The following is a 25,982-nucleotide window of genomic DNA, read 5'->3' as shown; positions in this document are numbered from 1 at the left end:
ATTCCTGGAATCATTCTGATAAGCCTCCTCTTGATCCTCTCCAAAGCCAGCACTTCTTTTCTTAGACGAGAGGCCCTAAACTGATCCCAATACTCCAACTGCGGTCTGACCAATGCCTTATAAAGCTTCCGCATTATATCCTTGCTCTTATATTCTAGTCCTCTCAAAATGAATGTTAACATTGCATTTGCCTTCCTTACCATCAGCCTAACTGATAGGAAATTCCGCATAAGGACTCCTAAGTCCCTTTGCATCTCTGATTTTTGAGTTTTCTCCCAGTTTAGAAAATTGTCTATGCCTTTATTCGTTCTGCCAAAATGCATGACTATACACTTCTCTACACCGTATTCCACCTGTCACTTCTTTACCCATTCTCCCAATCTGCCTAAGTCCTTCTGCAAATGCTCTCCTCCCTCAATACTACTTGACTCTCCATCTACTTCATATCCTCTGCAAACCTGTCCATAAAGCCATCAATTCCATCATCCAAATTATTGACCCTCAGTTCTTCCCCTGGACACTCCCAAACTTCCAGAATATTGCTAGTGTCTTCCACTGTGAAGATGGACAGAAAATGTTTTTGGTCAGTAGCTCTGCTGGCCCAATGTGGGGCTCGATATTTTATATGCTAAACATCAAAGGACAATTCCATATTTACAATGTATGGACAATGCTTTCTTTGAAACTACCCACAAACCTCACAACCCCAATTCGCATCCACACCACAGACATCCAAATGAATTTTAATCAGCATTGTGTGGTCTGGGATTCATGGGTTTTAGGAACCCATTGTTGAGAGCCAGACTCCAAATTAAATCCAGAATACATATTCAGATGTGAAGACTGGTAGTCAAAGTAATTTGCTAAATATAAATGTGCTAAATCTAAAAGTCACTCTAATAGTCCCAGGGGCTGCAATCAAGCTAATGGCAGGTCTGAGACTAACTCCTGGCTCTGCTTTCCTGACCTGATCTGTCTCAAGCTATGCTAGGTAGTAGAGTGCTAACTGCAAGGGAATTGTCTGGAAAAAGACGGAAAAAGGAGACTATATATTCTTCCCTAGCCTGAGTGACCAATGGCCTTCCAGTGTGCTGGAGGACCAATCATATGCCTCAAGTTCCCTTCCAAAGCTAAAAGCCAGTACCACATGATGGCAGTCTGCTCTTGGCTGGAATTGCATGTGACTATTAGCAGCAAGCATAGTGTGAATGTCATCTGACTCAGTGACCACAGCACTATAATGAGTGGCCTCCACCCAGGCAGCAAAAGCAGTTGAAGCCCATGTCATCGCTGTTGCACCTCCATACCTATCCCCCCCTCCCCCAATCATAGCTGATGCAGAACAGCCCAGTACATCTCTATCAACTAGAGTGGCCTCCAACATTTGTACCAAGCCCTCTGAGAATGCTTCTTGAACTCTCTCACAGGTTTACAGACAGTTTGACTGACACACCATGCATCTCCATCAGCTTTCTTATTTGCAAGCCCATCAGAGTCTTCCTATAGAGTAAAAATGGTGCATGATCTTATCCTCAGGGAAGTTCACACATGTGCCACTGTTATTCCTTAGATAGCTACAGGTGACACGTCTGTCTACAAGATATTTGTGCTTCTGCAATATTCTCTAAATTCTGCACCATCAGCAATGGTAAATGGGATGGTCACATGTGCTGCGGCGGCAGTGTCTCCTTCACCAACAACTGCTCCACTGATTAGAAATAAGTCTTGTCCATTCACTTCATTATTGGTAGCTTGACCAACAGTTCATATCTTCAACTGCCCAGAAAATACACTGAATGACATTAATAGCAAAATTAAAAATTATCAGAATCAGAATCAGGTTTAATATCATCAGCATAGATTGTGAAATTTGTTAACTTTGCAGCAGCAGTACAATGAAATACATAATTAAAAAAAGAGAGGGAAAAAAACTTAATCGCAGTAAATATATATATATATATATATATATATACGTCTATTAAACAGTTAAGTTAAAATAAGTAGTGGAAAAAAATAGAAATAAAAAAATTAGTGAGGTAAGTTCATGGGTTCAATGTCCATTTAGAAATCGGATGCAGAGGGGAAGTTGTACCTGAATCACTAAGTGTGTGCCTTCACATTCACACTGTGCCTTTGGAGTTCGCATTTTAAAAATGAGTAAGAATAAAGAAGTTCTAAACGCTTGCTGCATTTTGAATAAATTTGGAGCATACTGTGTGTGGGAGGATTTATACTTTGTTCAAATTAACCCTCACTTACTCTGGTTGCAAGTTGTATTGTGCGAAAATGATTCAGTGTTCCTTTCTTTATTTAGATTCTCACAGTACAAATTTTTCATACTACATATCTGTAATTTGCAATATGCAAAATATGTAGAATTTTAGTTTGTAGTTAGATTGCTTGGGGCAGAAAAAATGCAAGATTTTTGCATGTTTGAAAATTCAGTAGTCGTAAGGATGTCGTCATTTGTAATTTTGTTTGAAAGTTTGCTTCCAAATCCAGTATTCAGCTTGGACGTTGATGCAAATCTGGGGTCTCCAGTCAAATACGACTGCAGTACATGCAAAGCTTTCCAGAACTCAGCATACAGGAATGTTCTTTGTCGCACCATTAAGAGATGACCTATTTCCTATTTTACTCGAATAACAGGCAAGCCCATGTAAAACAGAACAACACTTGGTCGTGGACGAGCCAGTGCAGCTTAACTGTGATACAAAAACAAAGTCGTATTTGACTCTTTGCACAAAAAACATATAACAGTGAAAAGCAAATTGTAACGGTTAACTGTAAATTTTAAAATTTAAAACAGAAAATGTTGCTGTTGATCAGTTTTTGAAAAGAAGGAATTGAACTTAAGATTTTGAGTGTGCGAGTTTCAATAAAGGGTCCCACCCTAAACAATATTCTGTGCTTTTATTTGAGTCATTGATTGAATGTATTTATTGCATTTGCTGCTTGGAATGTGTTAAAATTACTATAAACTTTGGAACAATGTTTCAATGTAAAGATAACTTTCTTAAAAATGCATTACTTAATAATATTTGTAATGCTTAATAGAATTGATTTCTAATTATGATATACTGCAAAAAAAGGGAAAGATGGAAGTGGTATTAAATTCTTTTTCAGTTCTTGAAAATCCAGAATAACATAAAAGCTAAGTACTGATGAAGACACCCAGATTATGATGGAATTTACACATGGGAAGTCATTCATTGCAATTGTTGGATTTTTCACGAACTGATCTTCAGACTAGCTTTTGAGAATTATTTTCAAAAGCACCTTGGTGTGGAGCCAAAAGGAGAAAGAAATGGAATTGTCTCCACCCAGGGCTTATCCAATCCCCTGAATTTGTTTCTTTGATGGAGCAAACAGCCTGTGGAGGCATGATCAGCACCAGCAGGTCACTGCAAGAAAATTGCCCATGTCCTACTGATACTCATGCCTCCTGCTTTGGTCATACTGACTCAATTGCACTCCAACTGTGTTAGTAAACAGCCATAGGCTCATTTTTAGCTTAAACTGTTTATAAGCTTTTCTCAGCCAAATCTCCTTTCTTTCCAAAGGAGGAAAATCTGAAAAAAATCTGTGTCATGCTCTTATTCTTAAAAACTATTCAGACATCGCTAATTTTTTTAAAGTAGTAAAAACGTTTAGGTGATGCAGCATTCCATTGGAAATGTGATTGGTCCAGTTATTGCCTATGTTTTAAAGATCTCAACACATTGCATAGGAAACTAATATTACTCATCAGGTACAGCAGCAGTGGGAAAGCAGAACATAATGCTGAACAGAACCCGTGTTTTCAATAAATGGCCTTTCATTGTTCTGACATAAGATGGTCAACCTAAATTGTATAAGTTTGTTCCTTTCTCTGCTGATGCGTGTTTATACAATTCAGCAGATTTACAGCTGCTGATTTTGGACAGGTTGCAGTTGACCTATAACTAGTATGACGCATCAACAGGAAAATAAATCTAAAAGTGACAACTATGTGCAGAAATTTAAGAATCTTTGCATTTGGAGGACCACAGACACATTTATGCCCATTAAGCATTTTTTTTTCTGAATGGGAAGGGCCAAGCCCCATTTTGCTCTCCCTTGTGTATGCACTTAGGTGGAGGAAATCAAATTACAGTCTGTCTGCTCATGATGCATTAGATAAGTGCAAAATGTTTTCATTCATAAATCTGATTGTGTACTGCCATACATTAACTGTCAGTTACAAAATGTGAAAGTCAACAGCTTGGTCCAAGAAACCAGTTCCAACCTGATCAGTAAGGCTTTCTACATGTATAACCTCTGATTATAATCCTACCACGGGCCAGGAACTGAACAAGCAAGAAGAATGTTTTGACAGTTGTCAAAACACGGTAGTCATCATCTTAGTTTATAACTTGGCCAAACTGATCTTGGTGCTCAGTCCAAGATAGAAACTAGACGAGAAATTATCAGAAAAATCCCTGACCCTTGAGGAAGGTCCTCCATGTAAAATGTTAATTCTGTTTCTTTTTCCACAAATGCTCTTTGGGTCTGATGAAGCATCTTCGACCTGTAACTTTAACTGTGTGTCCTGATGCACAGTCTGTATCTTCATCTCCACAGATACTGCTCAACACACTGAGTTCCTCCAGTAGTTAGTTTTTTTGGCATCTGCAGTCCCTTGCGTCTCCATGCAGACTAATTTTTGTGTGAGATAAGTATGGAAGTGAGCGATGATGAGAACCTGAGGTAGGAAAGGTAAGGCTTCAGTGCTTATGAAAACAAAGGAGGGAATTTAGCAGGTAAACAGGATGTGGGGCAATCATTGTGAGTTAAATTGCATTCCTGTCCAGTTTCTGTTGGATAGAGGGAGTTACGATTGGCCGTCATACTAAGAAAATGAAAAACTTCGCCAAGCATTTTGAAGACTACCCATTTTTTTAATATGTTATACCATCTGTGGAAGTCCAAGCGATTTCTGATCACTGTGCTGACATTTCCTCACTCTCATGAAGCTGACCAAACAAAGCTATTTGGATGATATCCCTGGAACATTCCTAATATTCTTTCTCAAGACATTCTTTTTAAACCAAGCATATGACTTAAAGTACCGAGGAGTGTTGTAATTTCTTTGCAGTCTAATATTACTTTGGTTGCAGTTGTATTCAGTAAGTAGTAACATGTGATTAAATTCAGATGCAAACTGAAATATAATACAGCTTCACCATTACGGGGCGCATGGTGGTGAGCATTTTATTTTACTAACTTGTTGCCTTGATACAAGAACCCAAGTATTTTTGTGGCATGTTGCTAGCTGAATACTTCCAGTGTAAAAACCAACAGTATTTCCTTCTAAATTCCTTTATATCTGCTCCTGAAGCGAGTCTGTTTGGATACACTTCCAGATCAGAATGCCAATATATATTTTCTTTCATAATGAATCAAGGTTTCAACAGGTTATACTGTGTAGCAGATAAATTCAATCCTGTCCACAGTTCACACTCCACCACTACCTGACAGAAGGGACTGAAAGGTGATCAGTAAAATGACAGCATGGAATTTAACTACTCTTGGCACAATTGTATCAGATTGTTTAGCTCAGCATATACTGATTAATAAAACAGGTTGTCTGATTGACTAAAGACCATTGCTATGATTAGACTTATCTGTTCTTTAAGAAATTCTCAATATGTTTTGAGAAAAAATGTGTTATTGCATCTCCAGCAAAAGCATCAAAGTTATTGCTAAATGAAGCACTTAGAGTCAAAAAGTCTAAAAATACTACAGCACAGCAAAAGGTCCTTCAACCCATCTAATCTGTGCTGAACTGTTAACCTGCATAGATACACTCATCTACACCCGGACCGCAGTCTTCTATACCTACCCAAATTTTCTTAAATGCTGAAATCGAATCAGCATTCACCACTTCTGTGGCAGCTCTTTCTACACCATCTGAGTGAAGGAGCCCTGTGCCTCCCCCCATGTTCCCCTTAAGCATTTCACATTTCACACTTAACCCATGACCTCTGGTTCTAGTCTCCTCCAATATCAGTGGCAAAAGCCTGCTTGTATTTACCATATCTATACCCCTCATCATTTTGTATACCTCTATCAGCTCTCCCCTCATTCTCCTATGCTCATGGAAATAAAGTCATGACCTATTCAACCTTTCCCTATATCTCAGGTCCTCAAGTCCTGGCAAAATCCTTGTAAATTTTATCTGCACTCTTTCAATCTTATTAACATCTTTCCTGTAGATAGCTGATGAAAGCTGCACACAATACGCCAAATTAGGCCTCACCAACATCTTTTACAACTTCAACATAACATCTTATTCCTGTACTCAATAATTTGATCTATGAAGGCCAATGTGCCAAAAGAATTTTTATGACCCTCTCTATATGTGACACCACTTTATATTGCACTCCTCAGTGCCCTAATACTCGCCATGTAAGATATACCCTGGTTTGTCCTCCCAAAGTGCAACATCTCATATGTGTCTCTATTTAGATCTACCTGCCATTTTTCAGCCCATTTTTTCAGCTGGTCCCAATTCCACTACAAGCTTTGATAGTCTACCTCGCTATCCACCACTCGCCAATTTTGGTGCCATCGGCAGATCTGCTGATCCATTTTACCACATAATCATCTAGATCAAACAATAATGAAGCAGCACTGATCCCTGCAGCACTCCACTTGTCACAGGCCTCCAGTCTGAGAAGCAACCATCTACTACCACCCTCGGGCTTCTCCTTCAAAGCCAAAATCTAACCAAATTTACGACCTTGTCTTGAATGTCAGGTGACTGAACCTTCTTGACCAGCCTCCCATGTGGGTTTGTCAAAGTCCTTGCTAAAATCCATGTAGACAACATCCACTGCCTTGCCTTCTTCAACTTTTCTGATAACTTCCTTGAAAAGCTGGTTAGACATGATCTTCCATGCACAAAGCCATGCTGACTATCCCTAACCAGTGCCTGTCTATTTAAATACTCATATATGTAGTCCCTTAGAATACCTTCCAATGACTTACCCTTATGGATGTCAGGTTCACCAGCCGAAAATTTCCTGGCTTATTCTTAAAGCCTTTCTTAAACTCCAATGCTCCAGCACCTCTTCCATGGCTAAGGATGTTTTAAATATCTCTGTTAGGGCCCCTGTAATTTCTGCAGTGGCCACCCACAGGGTCCAAGGAAACACCCAGTCAGGCCCTGGGGATTTATCCACCCTGACGTGCCTCAGGACAGCAAACACCTCCTCCTCTATAATTTGTTTACAGTCCATGACCTCAATGCTGCTTGTCTCACTTGCAAAGACAATGTGCCCATATCCTGAGTAAATACAGGTGCAAAAAACCACTTAAGATTTCCCCCATCTCTTTGAGCTCCACACATAGGTAACAATTCTGATCTTCCGGTGGACCAATTTTGTCCCTTACTATCCTTTTGCTCATAATATATCTGTAAAAGCCGATGGTATTCTCCTTTAGCTTGTCTGCTAGAGCAACCTCATGCCTTCTTTTAGCCGTCTTGATTTCCTTCTAATCTGCTCTCTTGCATTTCTTACACTCCTCAAGTACCACATTTGCTCCTTCCTGCTATGCACCTCCTTCTTTTTCTTAAACAGGGCCTCAATGTATCTTGAAAACCAAGATTCCCTAAACCTGTTATCCTTGACTTTTACCCTTGCAAAATTTGCAAACTTTCACTGTTGAAGGCCTTCCACTTACCAAGTCATATTTGCCAGAAAACAACCTATCTCAATCTACACGTGCCAGATCTTTTCTGATACCATCAAAATTGGCCTTTCTCCAATTTAGAATCTCAACCCAAGGACCAGACTTCTTCTCCACTATTACCTTGAAACTAATGGAATTATGATGACTAAATGCAAAGTATTCCCCAACACAAACTTCTGCCAACTGCCCCATCTCATTCCCTAATAGGAGATCTAGTATTGCACTCTCTATAGCTTGGACCTCTGGGAATTGATTAAGGAAACTTTCCTGAACACATTTGACAAATTCTATCTCACCCGAACCTTTTACGGTTTAGAATCCCAGTCGATATGTGGAGGTTAAAATCACCTGTTATCACAACCTTATGTTTCTTTTAGCAGTCTGTGATTGCTCTACAAACTTGCTTCCCTAAAAGCTGTGCATGATTGGGTGTTCTATAATATAATCGCATTAACGAGGTCATCCCTTTCTTACTCCTCAGTTCCACCCGTATAGCATCAGAAGCTGTGCTCTTCAGTCTGTTCTGTCTGAGCACTGCAGTGACATTTTCTTTGACTAGTAAAGCCTCCCCTCCCTCTTTAATCCCTCTCAATCTATCACTTCTAAAACAATAGGACGCTGGAACATCAAGTTGCTAGTCCTGCCCTTCCTGCAAACCAATTCTCAGTATGGCTACAATGTCATAATTCCACATGCTGATCTATGTCCTAACTCACCTGCCTCTCCAACAATACTCCTTGCATTGAAATGTGCACAACTCAGAACAATAGTCCCACCAACCTCAGCCTTTCAATTCCTGACTTTGTACGTAGGCTTAGCAACATTTTTTCCCACTCTGAAAACCTATGCTCTGGAGTGTTCCAGAAAAATTTCAAGCTCTCAGTGTTGCATTTGGAGGTTCCCACCTGCTTCAAAGGGAGACAATCATATCAGTGTCCAAGAAGAACAGTGTGAGCTACCTCAACGACTTATCATCCTTGGCACTCACAACTACCGTGATAATATGATTTGAGAAGTTTGTCATGGCTAGAATCAACTCCTGCCTAAGCAAGGAGCTGGACCCACTGTAGTTTGCCTATCACCACAATAGGTCTACAGCACATGCAATCTCACTAGCTCTCCACTCGGCCTTGGAGCACCTGTTCAATAGTAATACGTACATCAGATTGCTGATTATTGATTACAACTCAGTGTTGAACACAAACACTGTTCTAATCAGCAAGCTCTGAAACCTGAGCCTCTGTACCTCCCTTTTCAGCTGGATCCTTGACTTCCTCACTGTCTGTGCAGATATAAAATAACATCTCCTCCTTACTGACAATCAACACTGACGCACCTCGAGGATACACGCATAGCCACTGCTTTACTCTCTGTATGCCTACAAATGTGTTGCTGGGCACAGATCAAACACCATCTGTAAATTTAACGATGACACAACTATTACTGGCAGAATTTCAGATGATGATGAGGAGGTGTACAAGAGTGAGATAGATCAGCTGATTGAGTGGTGTTGCACTCAACACGGTGTATCGGAAGGATAGGAAGGTAGGCCGAGGGGGAGGCGTGGCTTTATTGGTAAGAAATGATATTAAATCATTAGAAAGAGGTGATATAGGATCGGAAGGTGCAGAATCTTTATGGGTTGAGCTAAGGAATAGCAGGGGTAAAAGGACCCTGATGGCAGTTATTTATAGGCCTCCAAACAGCTGCAGGGATGCGGACTACAAATTACATCTGGAAATAGAAAAGGCTTGTCAGAAGGGCAGTGTTATGATAATTGTCGGGAATTTTAACATGCGAGTAGATTGGAAAAATCAGGTCGGCACTGGATCTCAAGAGAGAGAATTTGCAGAATGTCTGCGAGATGGCTTTTTAGAACAGCTTGTTGTTGAGCCCACTAGGGGATCGGCTGTATTGGATTGGGTATTGTGTAATGAACCGGAGGTGATTGGAGAGATTGAGGTGAAGGAACCCTTAGGAGACAGTGATCATAATATGATTGAGTTCACTGTGAAATTAGAAAAAGAGAAGCCGAAATTGGATGTGTCGGTGTTTCAGTGGAGTAAAGGAAACTACAGTGGCATGAGAGAGGAACTGGCCAAAGTTGACTGGAAAGAGACACCGGCGGGAAAGACGGCAGAGCAGCAGTGGCTGGAGTTTATGCAAGAAATGAGGAATGTGCAAGACAGGTATATTCCAAAAAAGGAGAAATTTTCGAGTGGAAAAAGGATGCAACCGTGGTTGACAAGAGAAGTCAAAGCCAAAGTTAAAGCTAAGGAGAGGGCATACAAGGAAGCAAAAATTAGTGGGAAGACAGAGGATTGGGAAGTCTTTAAAACCTTACAAAAGGAAACCAAGAAGGTCATTAAGAGAGAAAAGATTAACTATGAAAGGAAACTAGCAAATAATATCGAAGAGGATACTAAAAGCTTTTTCAAGTATATAAAGAGTAAAAGACAGGTGAGAGTAGATATAGGACCGATAGAAAATGATACTGGAGAAATTGTAATGGGAGATGAGGAGATGGTAGAGGAACTGAACAAGTATTTTGCATCAGTCTTCACTGAGGAAGACAGCAGGATACCGGACACTCAAGGGTGGCAGGGAAGAGAAGTGTGCGCAGTCACAATTACAACAGAGAAAGTACTCAGGAAGCTGAATAGTCTAACGGTAGATAAATCTCCTGGACCAGATGGAATGCACCCTCGTGTTCTGAAGGAAGTAGCTGTGGAGACTGCGGAGGCATTAGCAATGATCTTTCAAAAGTCGATAGATTCTGGCATGGTTCCGGAGGACTGGAAGATTGCAAATGTCACTCTGCTATTTAAGAAGGGGGCAAGGAAGCAAAAAGGAAATTATAGACCTGTTAGCTTGACGTCGGTGGTTGGGAAGTTGTTGGAGTTGATTGTCAAGGATGAGGTTACAGAGTACCTGGAGGCATATGACAAGATAGGCAGAACTCAGCATGGATTCCTTAAAGGAAAATCCTGCCTGACAAACCTATTACAATTTTTTGAGGAAATTACCAGTAGGCTAGACAGGGGAGATGCAGTGGATGTTGTATATTTGGATTTTCAGAAGGCCTTTGACAAGGTGCCACACATGAGGCTGCTTAACAAGATAAGAGCCCATGGAATTACAGGAAAGTTACATACGTGGATAGAGCGTTGGCTGATTGGCAGGAAACAGAGAGTGGAAATAAAGGGATCCTATTCTGGTTGGCTGCCGGTTACCAGTGGTGCTCCACAGGGATCAGTGTTGGGGCCGCTTCTTTTTACGTTGTACATCAGCGATTTGGATTATGGAATAGAGGGCTTTGTGGCTAAGTTTGCAGACGATACGAAGATAGGTGAAGGGGCCGGTAGTGCTGAGGAATCAGAGAGTCTGCAGAGACACTTGGATAGATTGGAAGAATGGGCAGAGAAGTGGCAAATGAAGTACAATGTTGGAAAGGGTTTGGTTATGCACTTTGGCAGAAAAAATAAACGGGCAGACTATTATTTAAATGGGGAAAGAATTCAAAGTTCTGAGATACAACGGGACTTGGGAGTCCTCGTACAGGATTCCCTTAAAGTTGAGTCAGTAGTGAAGAAGGCGAATGCAATGTTGGCATTCATTTCTAGAGGAATAGAGTATAGGAGCAGGGATGTGATGTTGAGGCTCTATAAGGCGCTGGTGAGACCTCACTTGGAGTACTGTGGGCAGTTTTGGTCTCCTTATTTAAGAAAGGATGTGCTGACATTGGAGAGGGTACAGAGAAGATTCACTAGAATGATTCCAGGAATGAGAGGGTTAACATATGAGGAATGTTTGTCCGCTCTTGGACTGTATTCCTTGGAGTTTAGAAGAATGAGGGGAGACCTCATAGAAACATTTCGAATGTTAAAAGGCATGGACAGAGTGGATGTGGCAAAGTTGTTTCCCATGATGGGGGAGTCTAGTACGAGAGAGCATGACTTCAGGATTGAAGGGCGCCCTTTCAGAACAGAAATGCGAAAAAAAATTTTTAGTCAGAGGGTGGTGAATCTATGGAATTTGTTGCCACGGGCAGCAGTGGAGGCCAAGTCATTGGGTGTCTTTAAGGCAGAGATTGATAGGTATCTGAGTAGCCAGGGCATCAAAGGTTATGGTGAGAAGGCGGGGCAGTGGAACTAAATAGGATAAAATGGATCAGCTCATGATAAAATGGCGGAGCAGACTCGATGGGCCGAATGGCCTACTTCTGCTCCTTTGTCTTATGGTCTTATGGTCTTATGGTCAACATCAGTAAGACCAAGGAATTGATTGTGGACTTTGGGAAGACGAAGATGAGGGAACACACTCCGGCCCTCACTGAGGGATCAGAAGTGGAAAGAGTAAGCAGTTTCAAGTTGCTGCACGTCAACATCTCTGAAGACTTATCCCGGGCCCAACATACTGATGTAATTACAAAGAAGGCACGACAACGGCTGGATATCATTAGGAGCCTGAGGAGACTTAGTATGTCACCAAAGACACTAGCAGATTCATACAGATGTATCATAGAGATCATTCTGACTGGTTGCATCACATGTAGTATGGAGGGGCCACTGCACAGTATCGGTAAAAGTTGCAGGTAGTTGTAAAACCAGCTAGCTCCATCACTGGCACTAGCCTCCACAGCATTGCAGGCACCCTCAAAAGACGATGCCTTAAGAAGGCAGCATCCATCATTAAGGACCTCCATCATCCAGGATATGCCTGCTTCTCATCAAGTAGGAGGTACAGGACCTTGAAGACACACACTCAATGTTTCAGCACAACTTCTTCCCCTCTGGCATCAAATTTCCTAATGGACAATGAATCTATGAGCACTACCTCACTAATTTTTTCCTCTTGATTTCCACTGCTTACTTAATTTAATTTTATATAGTGTGTCTATAAAAAGTATTCACCCACCTTAGAAGTCTTCATGTTTTATTATTTTACAGCAATGAATCATAATGGATTTAATTTAACTGTTTTAATACTGATCAACAGAAAAAGACTCTTTTGTGTCAAAGTGATAACAAATAGAAACATAGAAAATGTACAGTACAATGCAGGCCCTTCGGCCCACAAAGTTGTGCCAAACATGTCCCTACCTTAGAAATTACTAGGCTTACCTATAGCCCTCTATTTTTTTAAGCTCCATGTACCTATCCAAAAGTCTCTTAAAAGACCCCACCATATCCACATCCACCATCGTTGCCGGCAGCCCATTCCACGCACTCACCACTCTCTGAGTAAAAAACTTACCCCTGACATCTCCTCTGTACCTACTCCTCAGCACCTTAAACCTGTGTCATCTTGTGGCAACCATTTTAGCCCTGGGAAAAAGCCTCTGACTATCCACACAATCAATGCCTCTCATCATCTTATACACCTCTATCAGGTCACCTCTCATCCTCCATCGCTCCAAGGAGAAAAGGCCAAGCTCACTCACCCTATTCCCAAAAGGCATGCACCCCAATCCAGGCAACATCCTTGTAAATCCCCTCTGCATAATTTCTACAATTTGCACATCCTTCCTATAGTGAAGTGACCAGAACGGAGCACAGTACTTCAAGTGGGGTTTACTGAGGGTCCTACACAGCTGTAACATTACCTCTCGGCTCTTAAATTCAATCCCATGGTTGATGAAGGCCAATGCATCATATGCTTTCTTAACCACAGAGTCAAACTGCGCAGTAATTTTAAGTGTCCTATGGACTCAGACCCCAAGATTCCTATGATCCTCCACACTGCCAAGAGTCTTACCATTAATACTATATTCTGCCATCATATTTGACCTGCCAAGATGAACCACTTCACACTTATTCGGGTTGATCTCCATCTGCCACTTCTCAGCCAAGTTTTACATCCTATCACTGTCCCGCTGTAACCTCTGACAGCCCCCCACACTATCCACAACACCTCCAACCTTTGTGTCATCCGCAAACTTACTAACCCAACGCTCCACTTCCTCATCCAGGTCATTTATAAAAATCACGAACAGTAAGGGTCCCAGAACAGATCCCTGAGGCACAGCACTGGTCACTGACCTCCATGCAGAATATGACCTGTCTACAACCACTCTACAAAGTGATCTAAATTAATTACAAATATAAAACACAAAAAAATTGATTGTATAAGTATTCATCCCCCCATTTAATATGACACACCAAATCATCACGAGTGCAGCCAATTGGTTTTAGGAGTCACATAATTAGTTAAATGGAGAGCTGTTTTTGGAAACCTGTGTGCTGTCAAGGTGTTTTAATTGATTGCAGCAAAAATACACTTGTATTTGTCACAACCACAGATTCGGCGGTGCAGTAGATATGTCAATTGTGCTTGTGAATTTGCATGTGTCAGCTAATTATTATTTAATAGTGATAGCATTTAACTTCATATTTGTCATCGTTGTGCTTGTCAAGACTTGGACAGCGCACAGCAACGCTTCACTGCCTGTTTGCTTTCGGCCTTCCCTGAGAATTTGGACTTCCGAGTCAACTGACTCTGAAGACTAGCGGTGTTCGTTTAATGTTTAGATTTTCTTTTCAGGCGCAGCGTAGGCTTCATTTTCCATTTGAGAGCTTTAGTTAATGGCCCTATTTGGCCTAGCATTTATTGTTTATGTTCCCTTTAACACTGTTCGCATTAAAGTTTTGTAAGTTATCGACTTGCTTCAGTGTCTCTCACTCCGAACTTCGGCCATATTTGAACCTGGTAACACAAAAAATACACCATGAAGACAAAAGAACACTCCAAGCAACTCTGCTAAAAGTTTATTGAAAAGCACAAGTCAAGAGATGGATACAAGAAAATTTCCAAGTCACTGAATATTCCTTGGAGTATAGTTAAGTCAATTATCAAGAAATGGAAAGAGTATTGCACAGCTGTAAATCTGCCTAAAAATGGCTATCCTCAAAAACTGAGTGACACTGCTCTAAACGGACTAGTGAGGGAGGCCACCAAGAGACCTATGACAACTCTAGAGGAATTACCAGCTTCAGTGGTTGAGATGGGAGAGACGGTGGATACAACTGTTGCCCGGGTACTTCACCAGTTGCAGCTTTCTGGGAGAGTGGCAAAGAGAAAGCCACTGTTGCAAAAAACTCACATGAGATCTTGGCTGAAGTCTGCCAGAAAGCATGTGTGAGATTCTGAAGTCAGCTGGAAGAAAGTTCTATGGTCTGATGAAACCAAAATTAAGCGTTTTGGCCATCAGACTCAATGCTATGTTTGGTGTAATCCAAACACCACACATCATCAAAAGCACACCATTCCTACTGTGAAGCAATGTGGTGGTTGCTGTGGGGATGCTTTACTACAGCAGGGCCTAGAAGACTTGTAAAGATAGAAGGCAAAATGAATGAAACAAAGTACAGGGAAATCCTGGAAGAAAGCCTGATGTAGTCTGCAAGAGAACTGCGACTTGGGAGAAGATTTGTTTTCCAGCAAGACAATGACCCCAAGCATAAAGCCAAAGCTACACAGGAGTGACTTAAAAACAACAAAGTTAATGTCTTGAAGTGGTCAAGTCAGAGTCCAGACCTCAATTCAATTGAGAATTTGTGGCTGGACTTGAAAAGGGCTGTTCACTCACAACCCCCATGGAATCTGACAGAGCCTTAGCAGTTTTGTGAAGAAGAATGGGGGAAAATTGCAGTGTCCAGATGTGCAAAGCTGATAGAGACCTATCCACACAGACTTAAGGCTGTAATTATTGCCGAATGTGCATCTACTAAATACTGACTTGAAGGGGGAGAATACTTAAGCAATCAATTATTTTGTGTTTGTAGAGACATGTTTTCACTTTAACACAAAAGAGTCTTTTTACGTTGATCAAATACACCGAGATTCAATGTTGTAAAACAATAAAATATGAAAACTTCCAGAGGGGGCGAATACTTCTCATATGCCAGTGGTATTAATCTTGTTTCTGATTCTGATTCTGACAACCTCTGCTCTGGCATTTTAGCCCTACTTCCCCCCCCCCACCAAACAACTCCAGTTTAAACCTCTCCATGCAGCACTAGCAAACTTCCCATAATGATATTTCAGTGATACTTCCCAGTGATATTTCAATGCTACAAACCATCCCTCCAGTATAGATTCCACCTTCACCAGAACGGAGACCAAAGATACAAAAATCTGAAGCCCTCCCTCCTGCACCATATCCTTAGCCACAGTCTAAATTGAATGGTCTTCCTATTTCCGGTCTCACTAGCGTGTGGCATGGGTAGCAATCCTGAGATCACAGCCCGGGATGACCTAACTTAACACCGACCTCCCTGAAATCACTTTGCAGGGCCTCATTACCCTTCTTACCCATGTCAATCATACTGGTGTAAACCACAATCTCTGGCTGCTCACCCTCCCACTTCAGGATGCCTTGGACTCCATCCGATGACCCTGATCCTGGCACTTGGGAGGCAATATACCAGCTGGGAATCTGATTCTCATCCAGAGATACTCTTAATCCATTCCCCTAACCAATGAATCGCCTAGAACAACAGACTGCCTTTTCTTCCCCTTCCCTCCTAAACCACCAAGTCGGTGCCAGAGACCTGACCACTGCAGCTTTCCTCTGTTTGGTCACCCCCGCTCCCCCCCATCAGTACCCAAAGTGGTATATGAGGACCAGCCACAGGGGTGTCTGCATTGGCTGCCTATCTGCCTCTGAAGTTACCTGTGTCCTGGAACTTGGGGGTAACTACCTCCCTGTAAGTACTGTCATTCAACACCTCAGCCTCCAAAGCCATCTGGAGTTCATCCAGTTCCAGCTCTGTCCTTAAAACAGCCTGAAAGGAGATTCGTTCTGAAGAAGATTTAGATGGATGCACTTCTTGCAGTGTAGATGTCAGGGACACTGGAGGTCTCCCTGCCTTTCCACATCCTGCAAGAGGAGCAAGAGGATTCACTATCCTGCATGGCATACCCACTGCTCTAACTCTGCAATAAGAAAGAAAGGAAAACAAATAACAAACATGATCTATCTACAACCTTCATCCCTTCTTGCCAAAGCCCAATATTTCAGCATTTCTGAAGTTTTCCCTTAATGTTCCTCACAACCCCAGAGATAAAGATAAAGTGAAAATTATAACTTAATTGTTTCATCAAGCTCTTGCATGTTTATTCTAATGCATCGTTATGTTACACATAGGTGTTAGTTTATTTGATAATGTTCCTGTGAAACACCATGACTTAGAAACCATAGAAAACCATAGAGAAACTACAGCACAGAAACAGGCCTTTTGGCCCCTCTTGGCTGTGCCGAACAATTTTCTGCCTAGTCCCACTGACCTGCACACGGGCCATATCCCTCCATACACCTCCCATCCATGTATCTGGCCAATTTATTCTTAAATGTTAAAAAAGAACCTGCATTTACCACCTCGTCTGGCAGCTCATTCCATACTCCCACCACTCTCTGTGTGAAGAAGCCCCCCCTAATGTTCCCTTTAAACTTTTCCCCCCTCACCCTAAACCCATGTCCTCTGGTATTTTTCTCCCCTGGCCTCAGTGGAAAAAGCCTGCTTGCATTCACTCTATCTGTACCCATCATAATTTTATATACCTCTATCAAATCTCCCCTCATTCTTCTACGCTCCAGGGAATAAAATCCCAATCTATTCAACCTTTCTCTGTAACTGAGTTTCTCAAGTCCCAGCAAAATCCTTGTAAACCTTTTCTGCACTCTTTCAACCTTATTTATATCCTTCCTGTAATTTGGTGACCAAAACTGAACACAATACTCCAGATTCAGCCTCACCAATGCCTTATACAACTTCATCGTAACATTCCAGCTCTTATACTCAATACTTTGATTAATAAAGGCCAATGTACCAAAAGCTGTCTTTACGACCCTGTCTACCTGTGACGCCACTTTTAGGGAATTTTGTGTCTGTATTCCCAGATCCCTCTGTTCCATTGCACTCCTCAGTGCCTTACCATTAACCCTGTATGTTCTACCTTGGTTTTACTTATTTTAGTGATCTCAGAAAACTTTGCTTTGTATTTTGCTTTGCATTTACTTTAGATTAAATATATTTATTTTTCTTCTGAGCATTTTGCATCTCCAGATCAGGATTAAGAAAATAAAACTATTTTTGGTTAATTTATGAAAGAGGTCTGAGTGCTATAATCGTAGATGGATTCCTGACAAAACAGTTTGAGTTAGAAAAGTTTCATTATCCAATAAAAAAATGTTCTAACCAACCTGATTGTGGCTGTCAAAACTCCAATAATCAAACAATGACGATATATCCATTTCTCTGAAACTTTGAAATCAATTTGCCTTCTGCCATTTTTTTCCAGTTTGACCAAGTACGGTTTGGTCTTTATCATTCCAGTTTTACCCTGTCCTTTCACTTTCTGGTCATGGCCTGGATTTTGCAGTAAATAGCAAGCACTGTTAGTTTTTCACTGAATTTTTTAAGAAGAAGCTGAACTTTCTTTTATCAATGTTCACTGCAAGAACAGGTAAAAAATCTACTTTACTGACATATTTTAACCAGCTTTATTTTTTATTCCCTCGGTCGCTGGTGCAGAGAGAATACCACCTTCACAATACAGTACATTGCAATCACTCACCTTCAATATCTGACACCTCCTCTGAAATCCCAAGTCTCCACCAGCAAATTCAATAAGTGCAGTGAAATGCACGTTTCCCTCTAAGACTTAGAAATGTATTACTCGTCTAAATCCTGAAACTCCTTGCTCAACACTACAGTGGGACCACCCCAGCAGAAGGATGCAGTGGTTCACCACCTCCTACCCCAGGCCAGTTAGTGCTGGCCAAGCTAGCAATGCCCAGATACTGAAATGTGAATAACTACTAAAAAAAAATAAAACTGATAGGAAAAGACCAATTTCTGGCACAAGATTCATGGGTGAAAGCATGATGTAAACGCAGGGCATTTACAGCAGGTTTTCTTGCATTCTTAATTTTATTTTTAGATGAAGATATTGTGTGTGTGTGTGTGGCATCTGTTAGTCTTGCGAGACCATGGATCTGCACCTGGAAAGTCTTGCTTCAGTCTGTGTTGGTAGAGCAGTGTCTGTTATGGCTGTAGAGGCCCACATGGGACTGACGGTCTCGGCTGCGGCGACTGCACTTGAAAGTGCTGTCCTCCGGTGTTGTCTTGGTGCTGTTTTTCTGACGAGTGCGCTTTTCTTCAGCAGCAAGCCTCAGTTTCTCTTCTCCTCTTTGTAGCCCTCTGCGTAGTTCCAGCCTCCAGCGAGAGTGATCGCCTACAGTGTCCTCCCACCTCTCGACGCTCATATTCAGTGACTTCATGTCTCTTTTGCAGACATCTTTGAAACGAAGGTGGGGCTGCCCTTGTGCTCTCTTGCCAGAGGCCAGTTCCCCGTACAGCAGGTCTTTCGGGATCCTCCCATCGACATGCAGTGTACGTGGCCCAGCCAGCGGAGACAGCGTTGTTGGAGCAGGGTGAAGAGGCTGGGTATCTGGGCGCAGGCCAGGACCTCATTGTTGGTGATTCGGTCAGTCCAGTTGATGTCCAGGATGCGTCTCAGGCTGCAAAGGTGGAAGGCGTTGAGACACCGCTCTTGTCTGTAGTAGAGGCTCCAGGTCTCGCTGCCGTAAAGCAGTGTGAGGAGGACACAGGCCCTGTAGGCTGCAACTTTGATGTGCGTTGTCAGCTTTCTGTTCTCTCAGACTCTCTTTGTCAGCCTGGCAAATATTGAGGCTGCTCGTCCGTTCCGTCTGTTGATCTTGGGGTCTAGGGAGAGACTGTCCATGATGGTGGAGCCGAGGCATGTAAACTTGTGAACTACCTCCAGCTCTTAGTTGTTGATGGTAATGGCAGGGGAGTGCTCAACGCCTTGGCCCAACACATCGGTCTTCTTCAGGCTGATGGTCAAGCTGAAGTCCTGGCAGGCTCTTGAGAAACTCTCGATGAGGTGTTGCAGTTGCTCTTCAGGATGTGTTGCCAGTGCCACGTCATCTGCTTCTTCTGGCAGGGGAAGGGCTCAGACGAGACCAGAGAGCATGGTTTCGGCTTTTCCGTGAAGAACTCGCTGCTGAAGATGGTAGAGCCTAGTGAGAAAGGGACAGAGCGGATTTTCTCACTTCGACTCCACACATCGGACGGGCCTGTCAACCTTGTCAGCGTCTATGCCCCAACCCTCTACTCTACACAAGACGCAAAGTATGAGTTCTACGACCAGCTCTCAATTATGATACAGGAGATCTCAAGTCAGGAGCAGTTGCTGCTACTTGGCGATTTCAACGCCAGAGTGGGCGCCGACCACGACTCCTGGCCAAGCTGCCTGGAGCCATATGGGATTGGCTGCATGAATGACAATGGGAAATGTCTGCTTGAGCTTTGCATGCTCCACAAATTGTGTGTCACCAACACCTACTTCCAGACCAAAGCTCAGCACAAAGTGTCTTGGCGACATCCCCGCTCCAAACACTGGCACCAGCTAGACCTGATAATCACAAGACGCCGTTACCTGAGAAACGTGCTCATGACTCACTCCTGTCAGAGTGCTGACAGCGACACGGATCACTCTCTGGTTTGCTGCAAGATCAGACTTCAGCCAAGGAAGGTGCACTACGCCAAGCCTCCGGGCAAGCAGCACATCAATGCCAGTGAGACACAACACCCAGACAAAGCGGTGGAGTTCATCAAGTCACTGGAGGATGCTGTCCTTGCAGACCCACCAGAAGGAGATGCTCAGCAGAGGTGGGACTCTCTCAGGGACACTATCCACAGCACCGCACTCAAGACTGAAGATAAAGCATACCAACAGAGTATGCCATGTTGTTCAGCAGGACCTAGGTGTCAGCAACCTTTTGTTTTTTTTTGTCAAAACATGGGGAATTATTTTGTGTACTTTTTGTCTTTCTTTGATATGGTGGTCTATTATTGGGTTCAATTCTTCTGAAGGCACAGCAATCACTGAAACATTGCAGCAGATAGTTCTCTGAGTCAACCACATCAGTGTGGGACTGGTGTGGTTTCTCTATCAGGTCAGATATGAAAAGTCTGCTTCATTCTGCACTATACATTAATGACTCATTTGACAATCCGACAGCTTCAAATTCTTTTTAACATAATGCTTTTTAATTAAGACAAATGACAAAATGTAGGTTTTCAAACATCTGAGGTGTGCTTTGAACTCACTAAATTGTCAGTGCTGACTTTCAAATCGCCATTTTTAAAAGATAATCTTTATGCTAACACTGCTTTATTTTATGCTGTTTGCTTATATTCCTGGTTAGTGTAAGAATTGGATTAGCAATGTTCTTAGTAATTGCCTATGTACACAAATCAAATACATGAATGTTTTGTCATCTGCCGGTTCAGAAACTGCCTTCATTACTTGAAGGGTAAGAATCCAGTTTTACTCGGGTAATTATTTAATTAGTCTGTTAGGTCAAACAAGTTGGGTTCAAGAATAATAGCTCTATTACTGAAACCCAGAGCTGTTACCATATCTTAAGTACGAAATGTATATATAGTTTCGAGGAAGAAAGGAAATGTCACATGATAACAATGACTAAGGTTACATTTGGAAAACAGTAAATGTTCCCATCAAGCTGAATCAATAAGCTTTTAATCTTCTTCTGTCACTATAATATTCTGCACATGCCTCATGGTTACTGTGCAAACTGTTTTGTTGACTCACAATATCTGGCATAAATATGTGTATTTTTTAAATTAACTTTAAGTGCATTATTGATAATTTTTTTCCTTATTTTTTTTCTTCTGTGCTTAGGCTTCACACTTTTCCTGGGGCCTCTGGGCACTTCTCCAGTCCAGATACTCTACCATTGACTTTGATTTCCTGAGGTAAGTGCCCTGCTTTTTTAGACAAAGTGAAAGAAAACAAATCTAGCCTGTGTCTGGCTCATTGTTGCTGACAATGTGAACTCTAATGCAGTTGGAAGCAGCACGTCTAAATAGTCTGTCATGTTTTCTTTAATGTTTTGTAACCCACAGATGGGATTCATTTCCACCCGCTCCAAAAATGTAAACGATAAAACAGCATTAAAGCACTTTAAACTACTTGATGACATTTTGGTCACATTAATGAAAACCGACATTTACACCGATTAGAACAAATCAATCAAAGGATTGAAATATCCTGGTGTTACCTTCCCTGTAGCCTTCTTTCTTATAGTAGACTACAGTACGTCTTAAAATATGATTTAGATATTCAAATGTTTTGAGTAAAATACTCATCAAAATGTATTCACCCCAACTGACTTACTTGATTTATTTTTGCAGTTCACTTAATGTTTTGTCCTGCTCATAACTCGTCCTTTTCTAGCTTAACCACTCAACGCACAATGCCGTTCCAGTAGTTCTTTCCAGCCATGGTGGTTACATTAATTGTTAATGACAAAGGCAACCTTCACTCTGTGTGGTTTTCTGCCCACATTTGGATCATTTACAGGGCCGTTTTCCTGATAGGAAATGCAATATGAGATGTGTGAAAACAGTGCGTATATTGTAGTTTAATTGGCTCTTACTGTCGCTCATCCAAGTTCGGCGCGTGTGCAGTAGGGTGTCTGTTCCACAACAGGAAAGAATAAACCCAGACTCAAATCATAGGAAATTCATCAAATATGGTTCTTAGAGTTCTGTCTTTCAAGCTCTGTTTCACTGCCATATGATCTCCATAAACCAAATTACTGTTGGCTTAGGTACAAGACTAATGGCGCCTGGGGCAAGTTCATAATGAAATCCACATGCACATGACAATAGAACAATCATGGAGAAGCATGGAAAATTCTCCATTAGATCACTTTATTTCTTTTATAAAAATAAACTCACAATACTTACTACACTTAAGGAAGGAACTGATAATTCACTTGCAGTTTGGATGCATGTTAGCCAAACCATTAATAATGACGACTAAATGGGTACTTAGACTATCAGATATCTCAAACAGTTTTATTGGATGAATGTAGTGTCCTGTCAAACCTACCATGAAGTAAGTATATACATTTTATTAATGTTTCTAATGTGTATAGCAAAAGATGCGGCAAAGTTCAACACTTGGTTTGGCTACTGTAAAAATTTGTTTGAATCTTTAAACCATGTAAATGCTTTTACTATTTCTCCTTTATTTTATCTTGCATTGTTTCAATTCAGCAATTCTTTCAAGAGAATTAAAAGGTGTCCCGGTATAACATAAAGTGGTACTTAAGCCAAAGGCATGAAATATGGTTAACAATTATACAAGTTTGGTACTCGTTGTAGCATTCTCCCAATAGTACAAACCATGACTATGCCCTTAATAATTGTTGCCATTTCAAGTTTACTGTATTCACTTAAAATATGTGATTCTTTCCAATTTCTTTAATTTGTGTCGCAAAATAATATCTAATTGTTAATATAAAGATTAGTTAATCTTACTTCTCCAAATATTTTAAATATTAGTAGCAGTCAAGATTTTAAATGCTCTATGAAACTCTCAGAATTATTCAAACACTAAACATTCAACTGGCTTAGCTTATCTTTCTGTATGTGGCTTTACATTGAGCTAAAATGCTGAAGATTGCTTAATAACCTTTCATTCCTTTGAATACAAGGCCAGACTTTACAAAACATAATATCTTAGTTTTATTGTATGGTGTGTTGTTTTTATTCCATAGCAATTTTCTATTTGTGTCTCTATTTGAATCTGTTAGCTACTATAAAGTTTCAATTCTTATAAACTATTTATATACCTCCATGCCATCAGCTCTTAGAGACCCTCTTCTGGTCTTTCTTCATAAACGTATCTTTTTGCACCAGATGCCGTAACTACTTTTCATTGTTTCTGTTGCTTATAAGTCTCCACAGCCAGGACCACACTTGGTTTCAAGGTGCACAATGTGCGGATGGTTCAGAATATTTTACAAATTAATTATCACTTTTTTTGACTGATATTTTGATGGTATAGGTCTACGTTCTGCTGGCTGTGGTTATATGTTTTCTTGGCCTTGGTTGGACATGTTAACCACACATTTGCAATGAGATCTGGGTCTCTTTCAGTTACTAGTTCAACAGAACTTATGGACAATGGGTGCTTCCTGTTTGTCCTTCTATGTGCAATACTGTATTGAATTCCAGCTGCAACAGTTCATCACATTTATACATTTCATACAACCCTTTCTGGCATTTTCAGGTGCCTTTCTTCAAATGTCTGCTATACTAGAAGTTGTGTGCTGACAAGAAATGACAAGCAATAGAATCCTGCTGTTCTACTCATTTTTATTTTGTAGTAGTTTCTCCATAAACTCTGGCTAATTCTAGGCATCCAACTTGGATCGTGATTATGTCAGGGTTTGTACATTGGCTGCCATTAGCCCTAGAGTAATTCATGAGACAAAATGATCCCTCCTCATGTATGAGCCTTGTTTTTGTTGGTGGCATACCAGAGCTGAATCTGGCTTCATCTAATGATTAGAGAAAGCTAACCAAAAATTTAAAGAATAAGATGAACAAAATGTACAAACTAGCACAAAATGACTTTTCTAATTTATAATGAGTAGTAGAGCTACTAGGACATGAAGTTTCAATCCCTATGGTAATTCAGCACTCTCGATGTTGGCAGTGGGCTTGGAGTGGTGACAAGGAGGGAGGGTAGGTACATCATCGGGGTCATCAGGTGGGCACCCTCCTTCTTTGATGTTTCATTGATAAGCCCATGATGTCTCCAGAGGGCTCAACGGTGCTACCTGGCGTCCCAGATACACCGCACTCATTTCCATACGCTCCTGTCTTCATCTTGCAGCCCAGTTGTTGTCTTTCCTTTTAATCCAAATCCAATTGCTGCTTTCTTCTGCTGCATTTGACAAGGGCTTGATTGCTTGTTGGAGGCAGTGACCCCTCACCCCCATCTTCTTCAATAGACTGGTCGTAGATGTAGCAACGAATCCCCTGCATCCCACTGCTACAGGGAAAATCTTGGTCTCCCAGCCATTCTGGGCAGCTTCAGTTGCCAGTTCAGAGTACTTGATCTTTTTCTTCTCATAAGCTTCTTCAACACATCTTCCCATGGTACTGTCAATTCCACAGCATATGCCAGCTTGGCTGTTGTGGACCACAGGACCATGTCTGGCCGGAGTGTTGTAGCTGCAATTTCTGGGGGAAACACAAGCTTTTTTTTTCCAAGTCTACATCCATTTTCCAATCCCGAGCCACCTGCAGTATGCTTACATCTTTTGATGTTATATGGTGCTCTGGAGGTTGGCCTGCTGGTACAAATCATGTAATGTGGACATTTCCTGCCATTGTTTGTGGGAGAACATTTGTGGTGATTTGCCTCTGTTCCAAGATTGATGCCAGCTGGCTGAAATCTTGGTTATGCCGCCAAGTGTATCGACCCTGGGTGAGGCTCGTGGTGCATCCTGTTAAAATGTGCCTTAGTGATCCAGGTGCTTGACAAAAAAAGCAAGCAGGGTCTTCTCCCCTCCACTGGTTCAGGTTCTGGGGTGTGGGTAGGAGGTCATAAGTGGCTCTGATGACAAAACTTAGCCGAGATCCCTCCATCTCCCAGATGTCACGCCAGCTAAGTTTCCTCTTTTCCAGACTCTCCCAAATTAGTCCAGTGGCCCTGCTTGGCCATTGAGATGGCCCTGGCATTTCACTCTGCTTCCTCCTGTCTTCTCAGCTCTTCCACCACGAGTCGTCTCTTCTGCACTGATGTTGCCTTGTGCCACTGAGGAGCTTTTGGGCCAAGCCCGAGCCCGGCTCTCCCATGTTGGACTTGGCCAACCACATCCCTGAAGCGAAGAGCAGACTTAGCACTCTGAACGGCTTCAGATGGGTTAAGTATGAAGTTCAATCTAAAGAAAAGATTAACAGCGCATGATCTCCATAATGTTGCAGATTATAAAATGACATATTGGCCCATTACGCTCATAATATCAACTTCAATCAATTTCATTCTAGTGGAATGTGATGAAGAATATTGGTGATAATTCATGTTTTTATTAAAGCTTTAGTACAACTTTTGATTCCCCGTATGGCTTACTCCAGTCAAAGTAATCCCAGGTATAATAACATTTCCTGATTATCTGCAGGCATTCTCAGTCTTTATTAGTGTTTTTGCATGCATGTATATGATGTGCACAAGAGTTTCAATAGCACCATCTGCAATGATACATTTCAGAATCATCCAGTGTGGATGTGTGTCAAACTTGGGGATGTATTAGCAGATAACGTGCGAGGTTTGAAAGACTGAACTCAAGAGTTAGCTTTTAAGGGTGGAAGGATGATGTCAACACAACATGTTGCAGATCTGACAAGATCTAT

The 25,982-nt window shown here is 41.5% G+C and overlaps 1 protein-coding gene across 1 annotated transcript in view; it reads left to right on the top strand.

The window, feature by feature from the left end:
• LOC140205533 (ethanolamine kinase 1-like) overlaps window positions 1-25,982 on the top strand; it is a 524,152-nt gene that overhangs the window by 456,037 nt on the left and 42,133 nt on the right. Inside the window, exon 7 of the mRNA XM_072273152.1 lies at window positions 21,451-21,524. Within this exon, the coding sequence (XP_072129253.1) occupies window positions 21,451-21,524 (74 nt within the window). The remainder of the gene's footprint in view (window positions 1-21,450; window positions 21,525-25,982) is intronic.

The sequence above is a fragment of the Mobula birostris genome, chromosome 11, assembly GCF_030028105.1.
Source record: "Mobula birostris isolate sMobBir1 chromosome 11, sMobBir1.hap1, whole genome shotgun sequence".
Classification (NCBI taxonomy): domain Eukaryota; kingdom Metazoa; phylum Chordata; class Chondrichthyes; order Myliobatiformes; family Myliobatidae; genus Mobula; species Mobula birostris.
The sequence above is the reverse complement of the archived record's forward strand: the minus strand, read 5'-3'. Positions and strand labels throughout refer to the sequence as shown.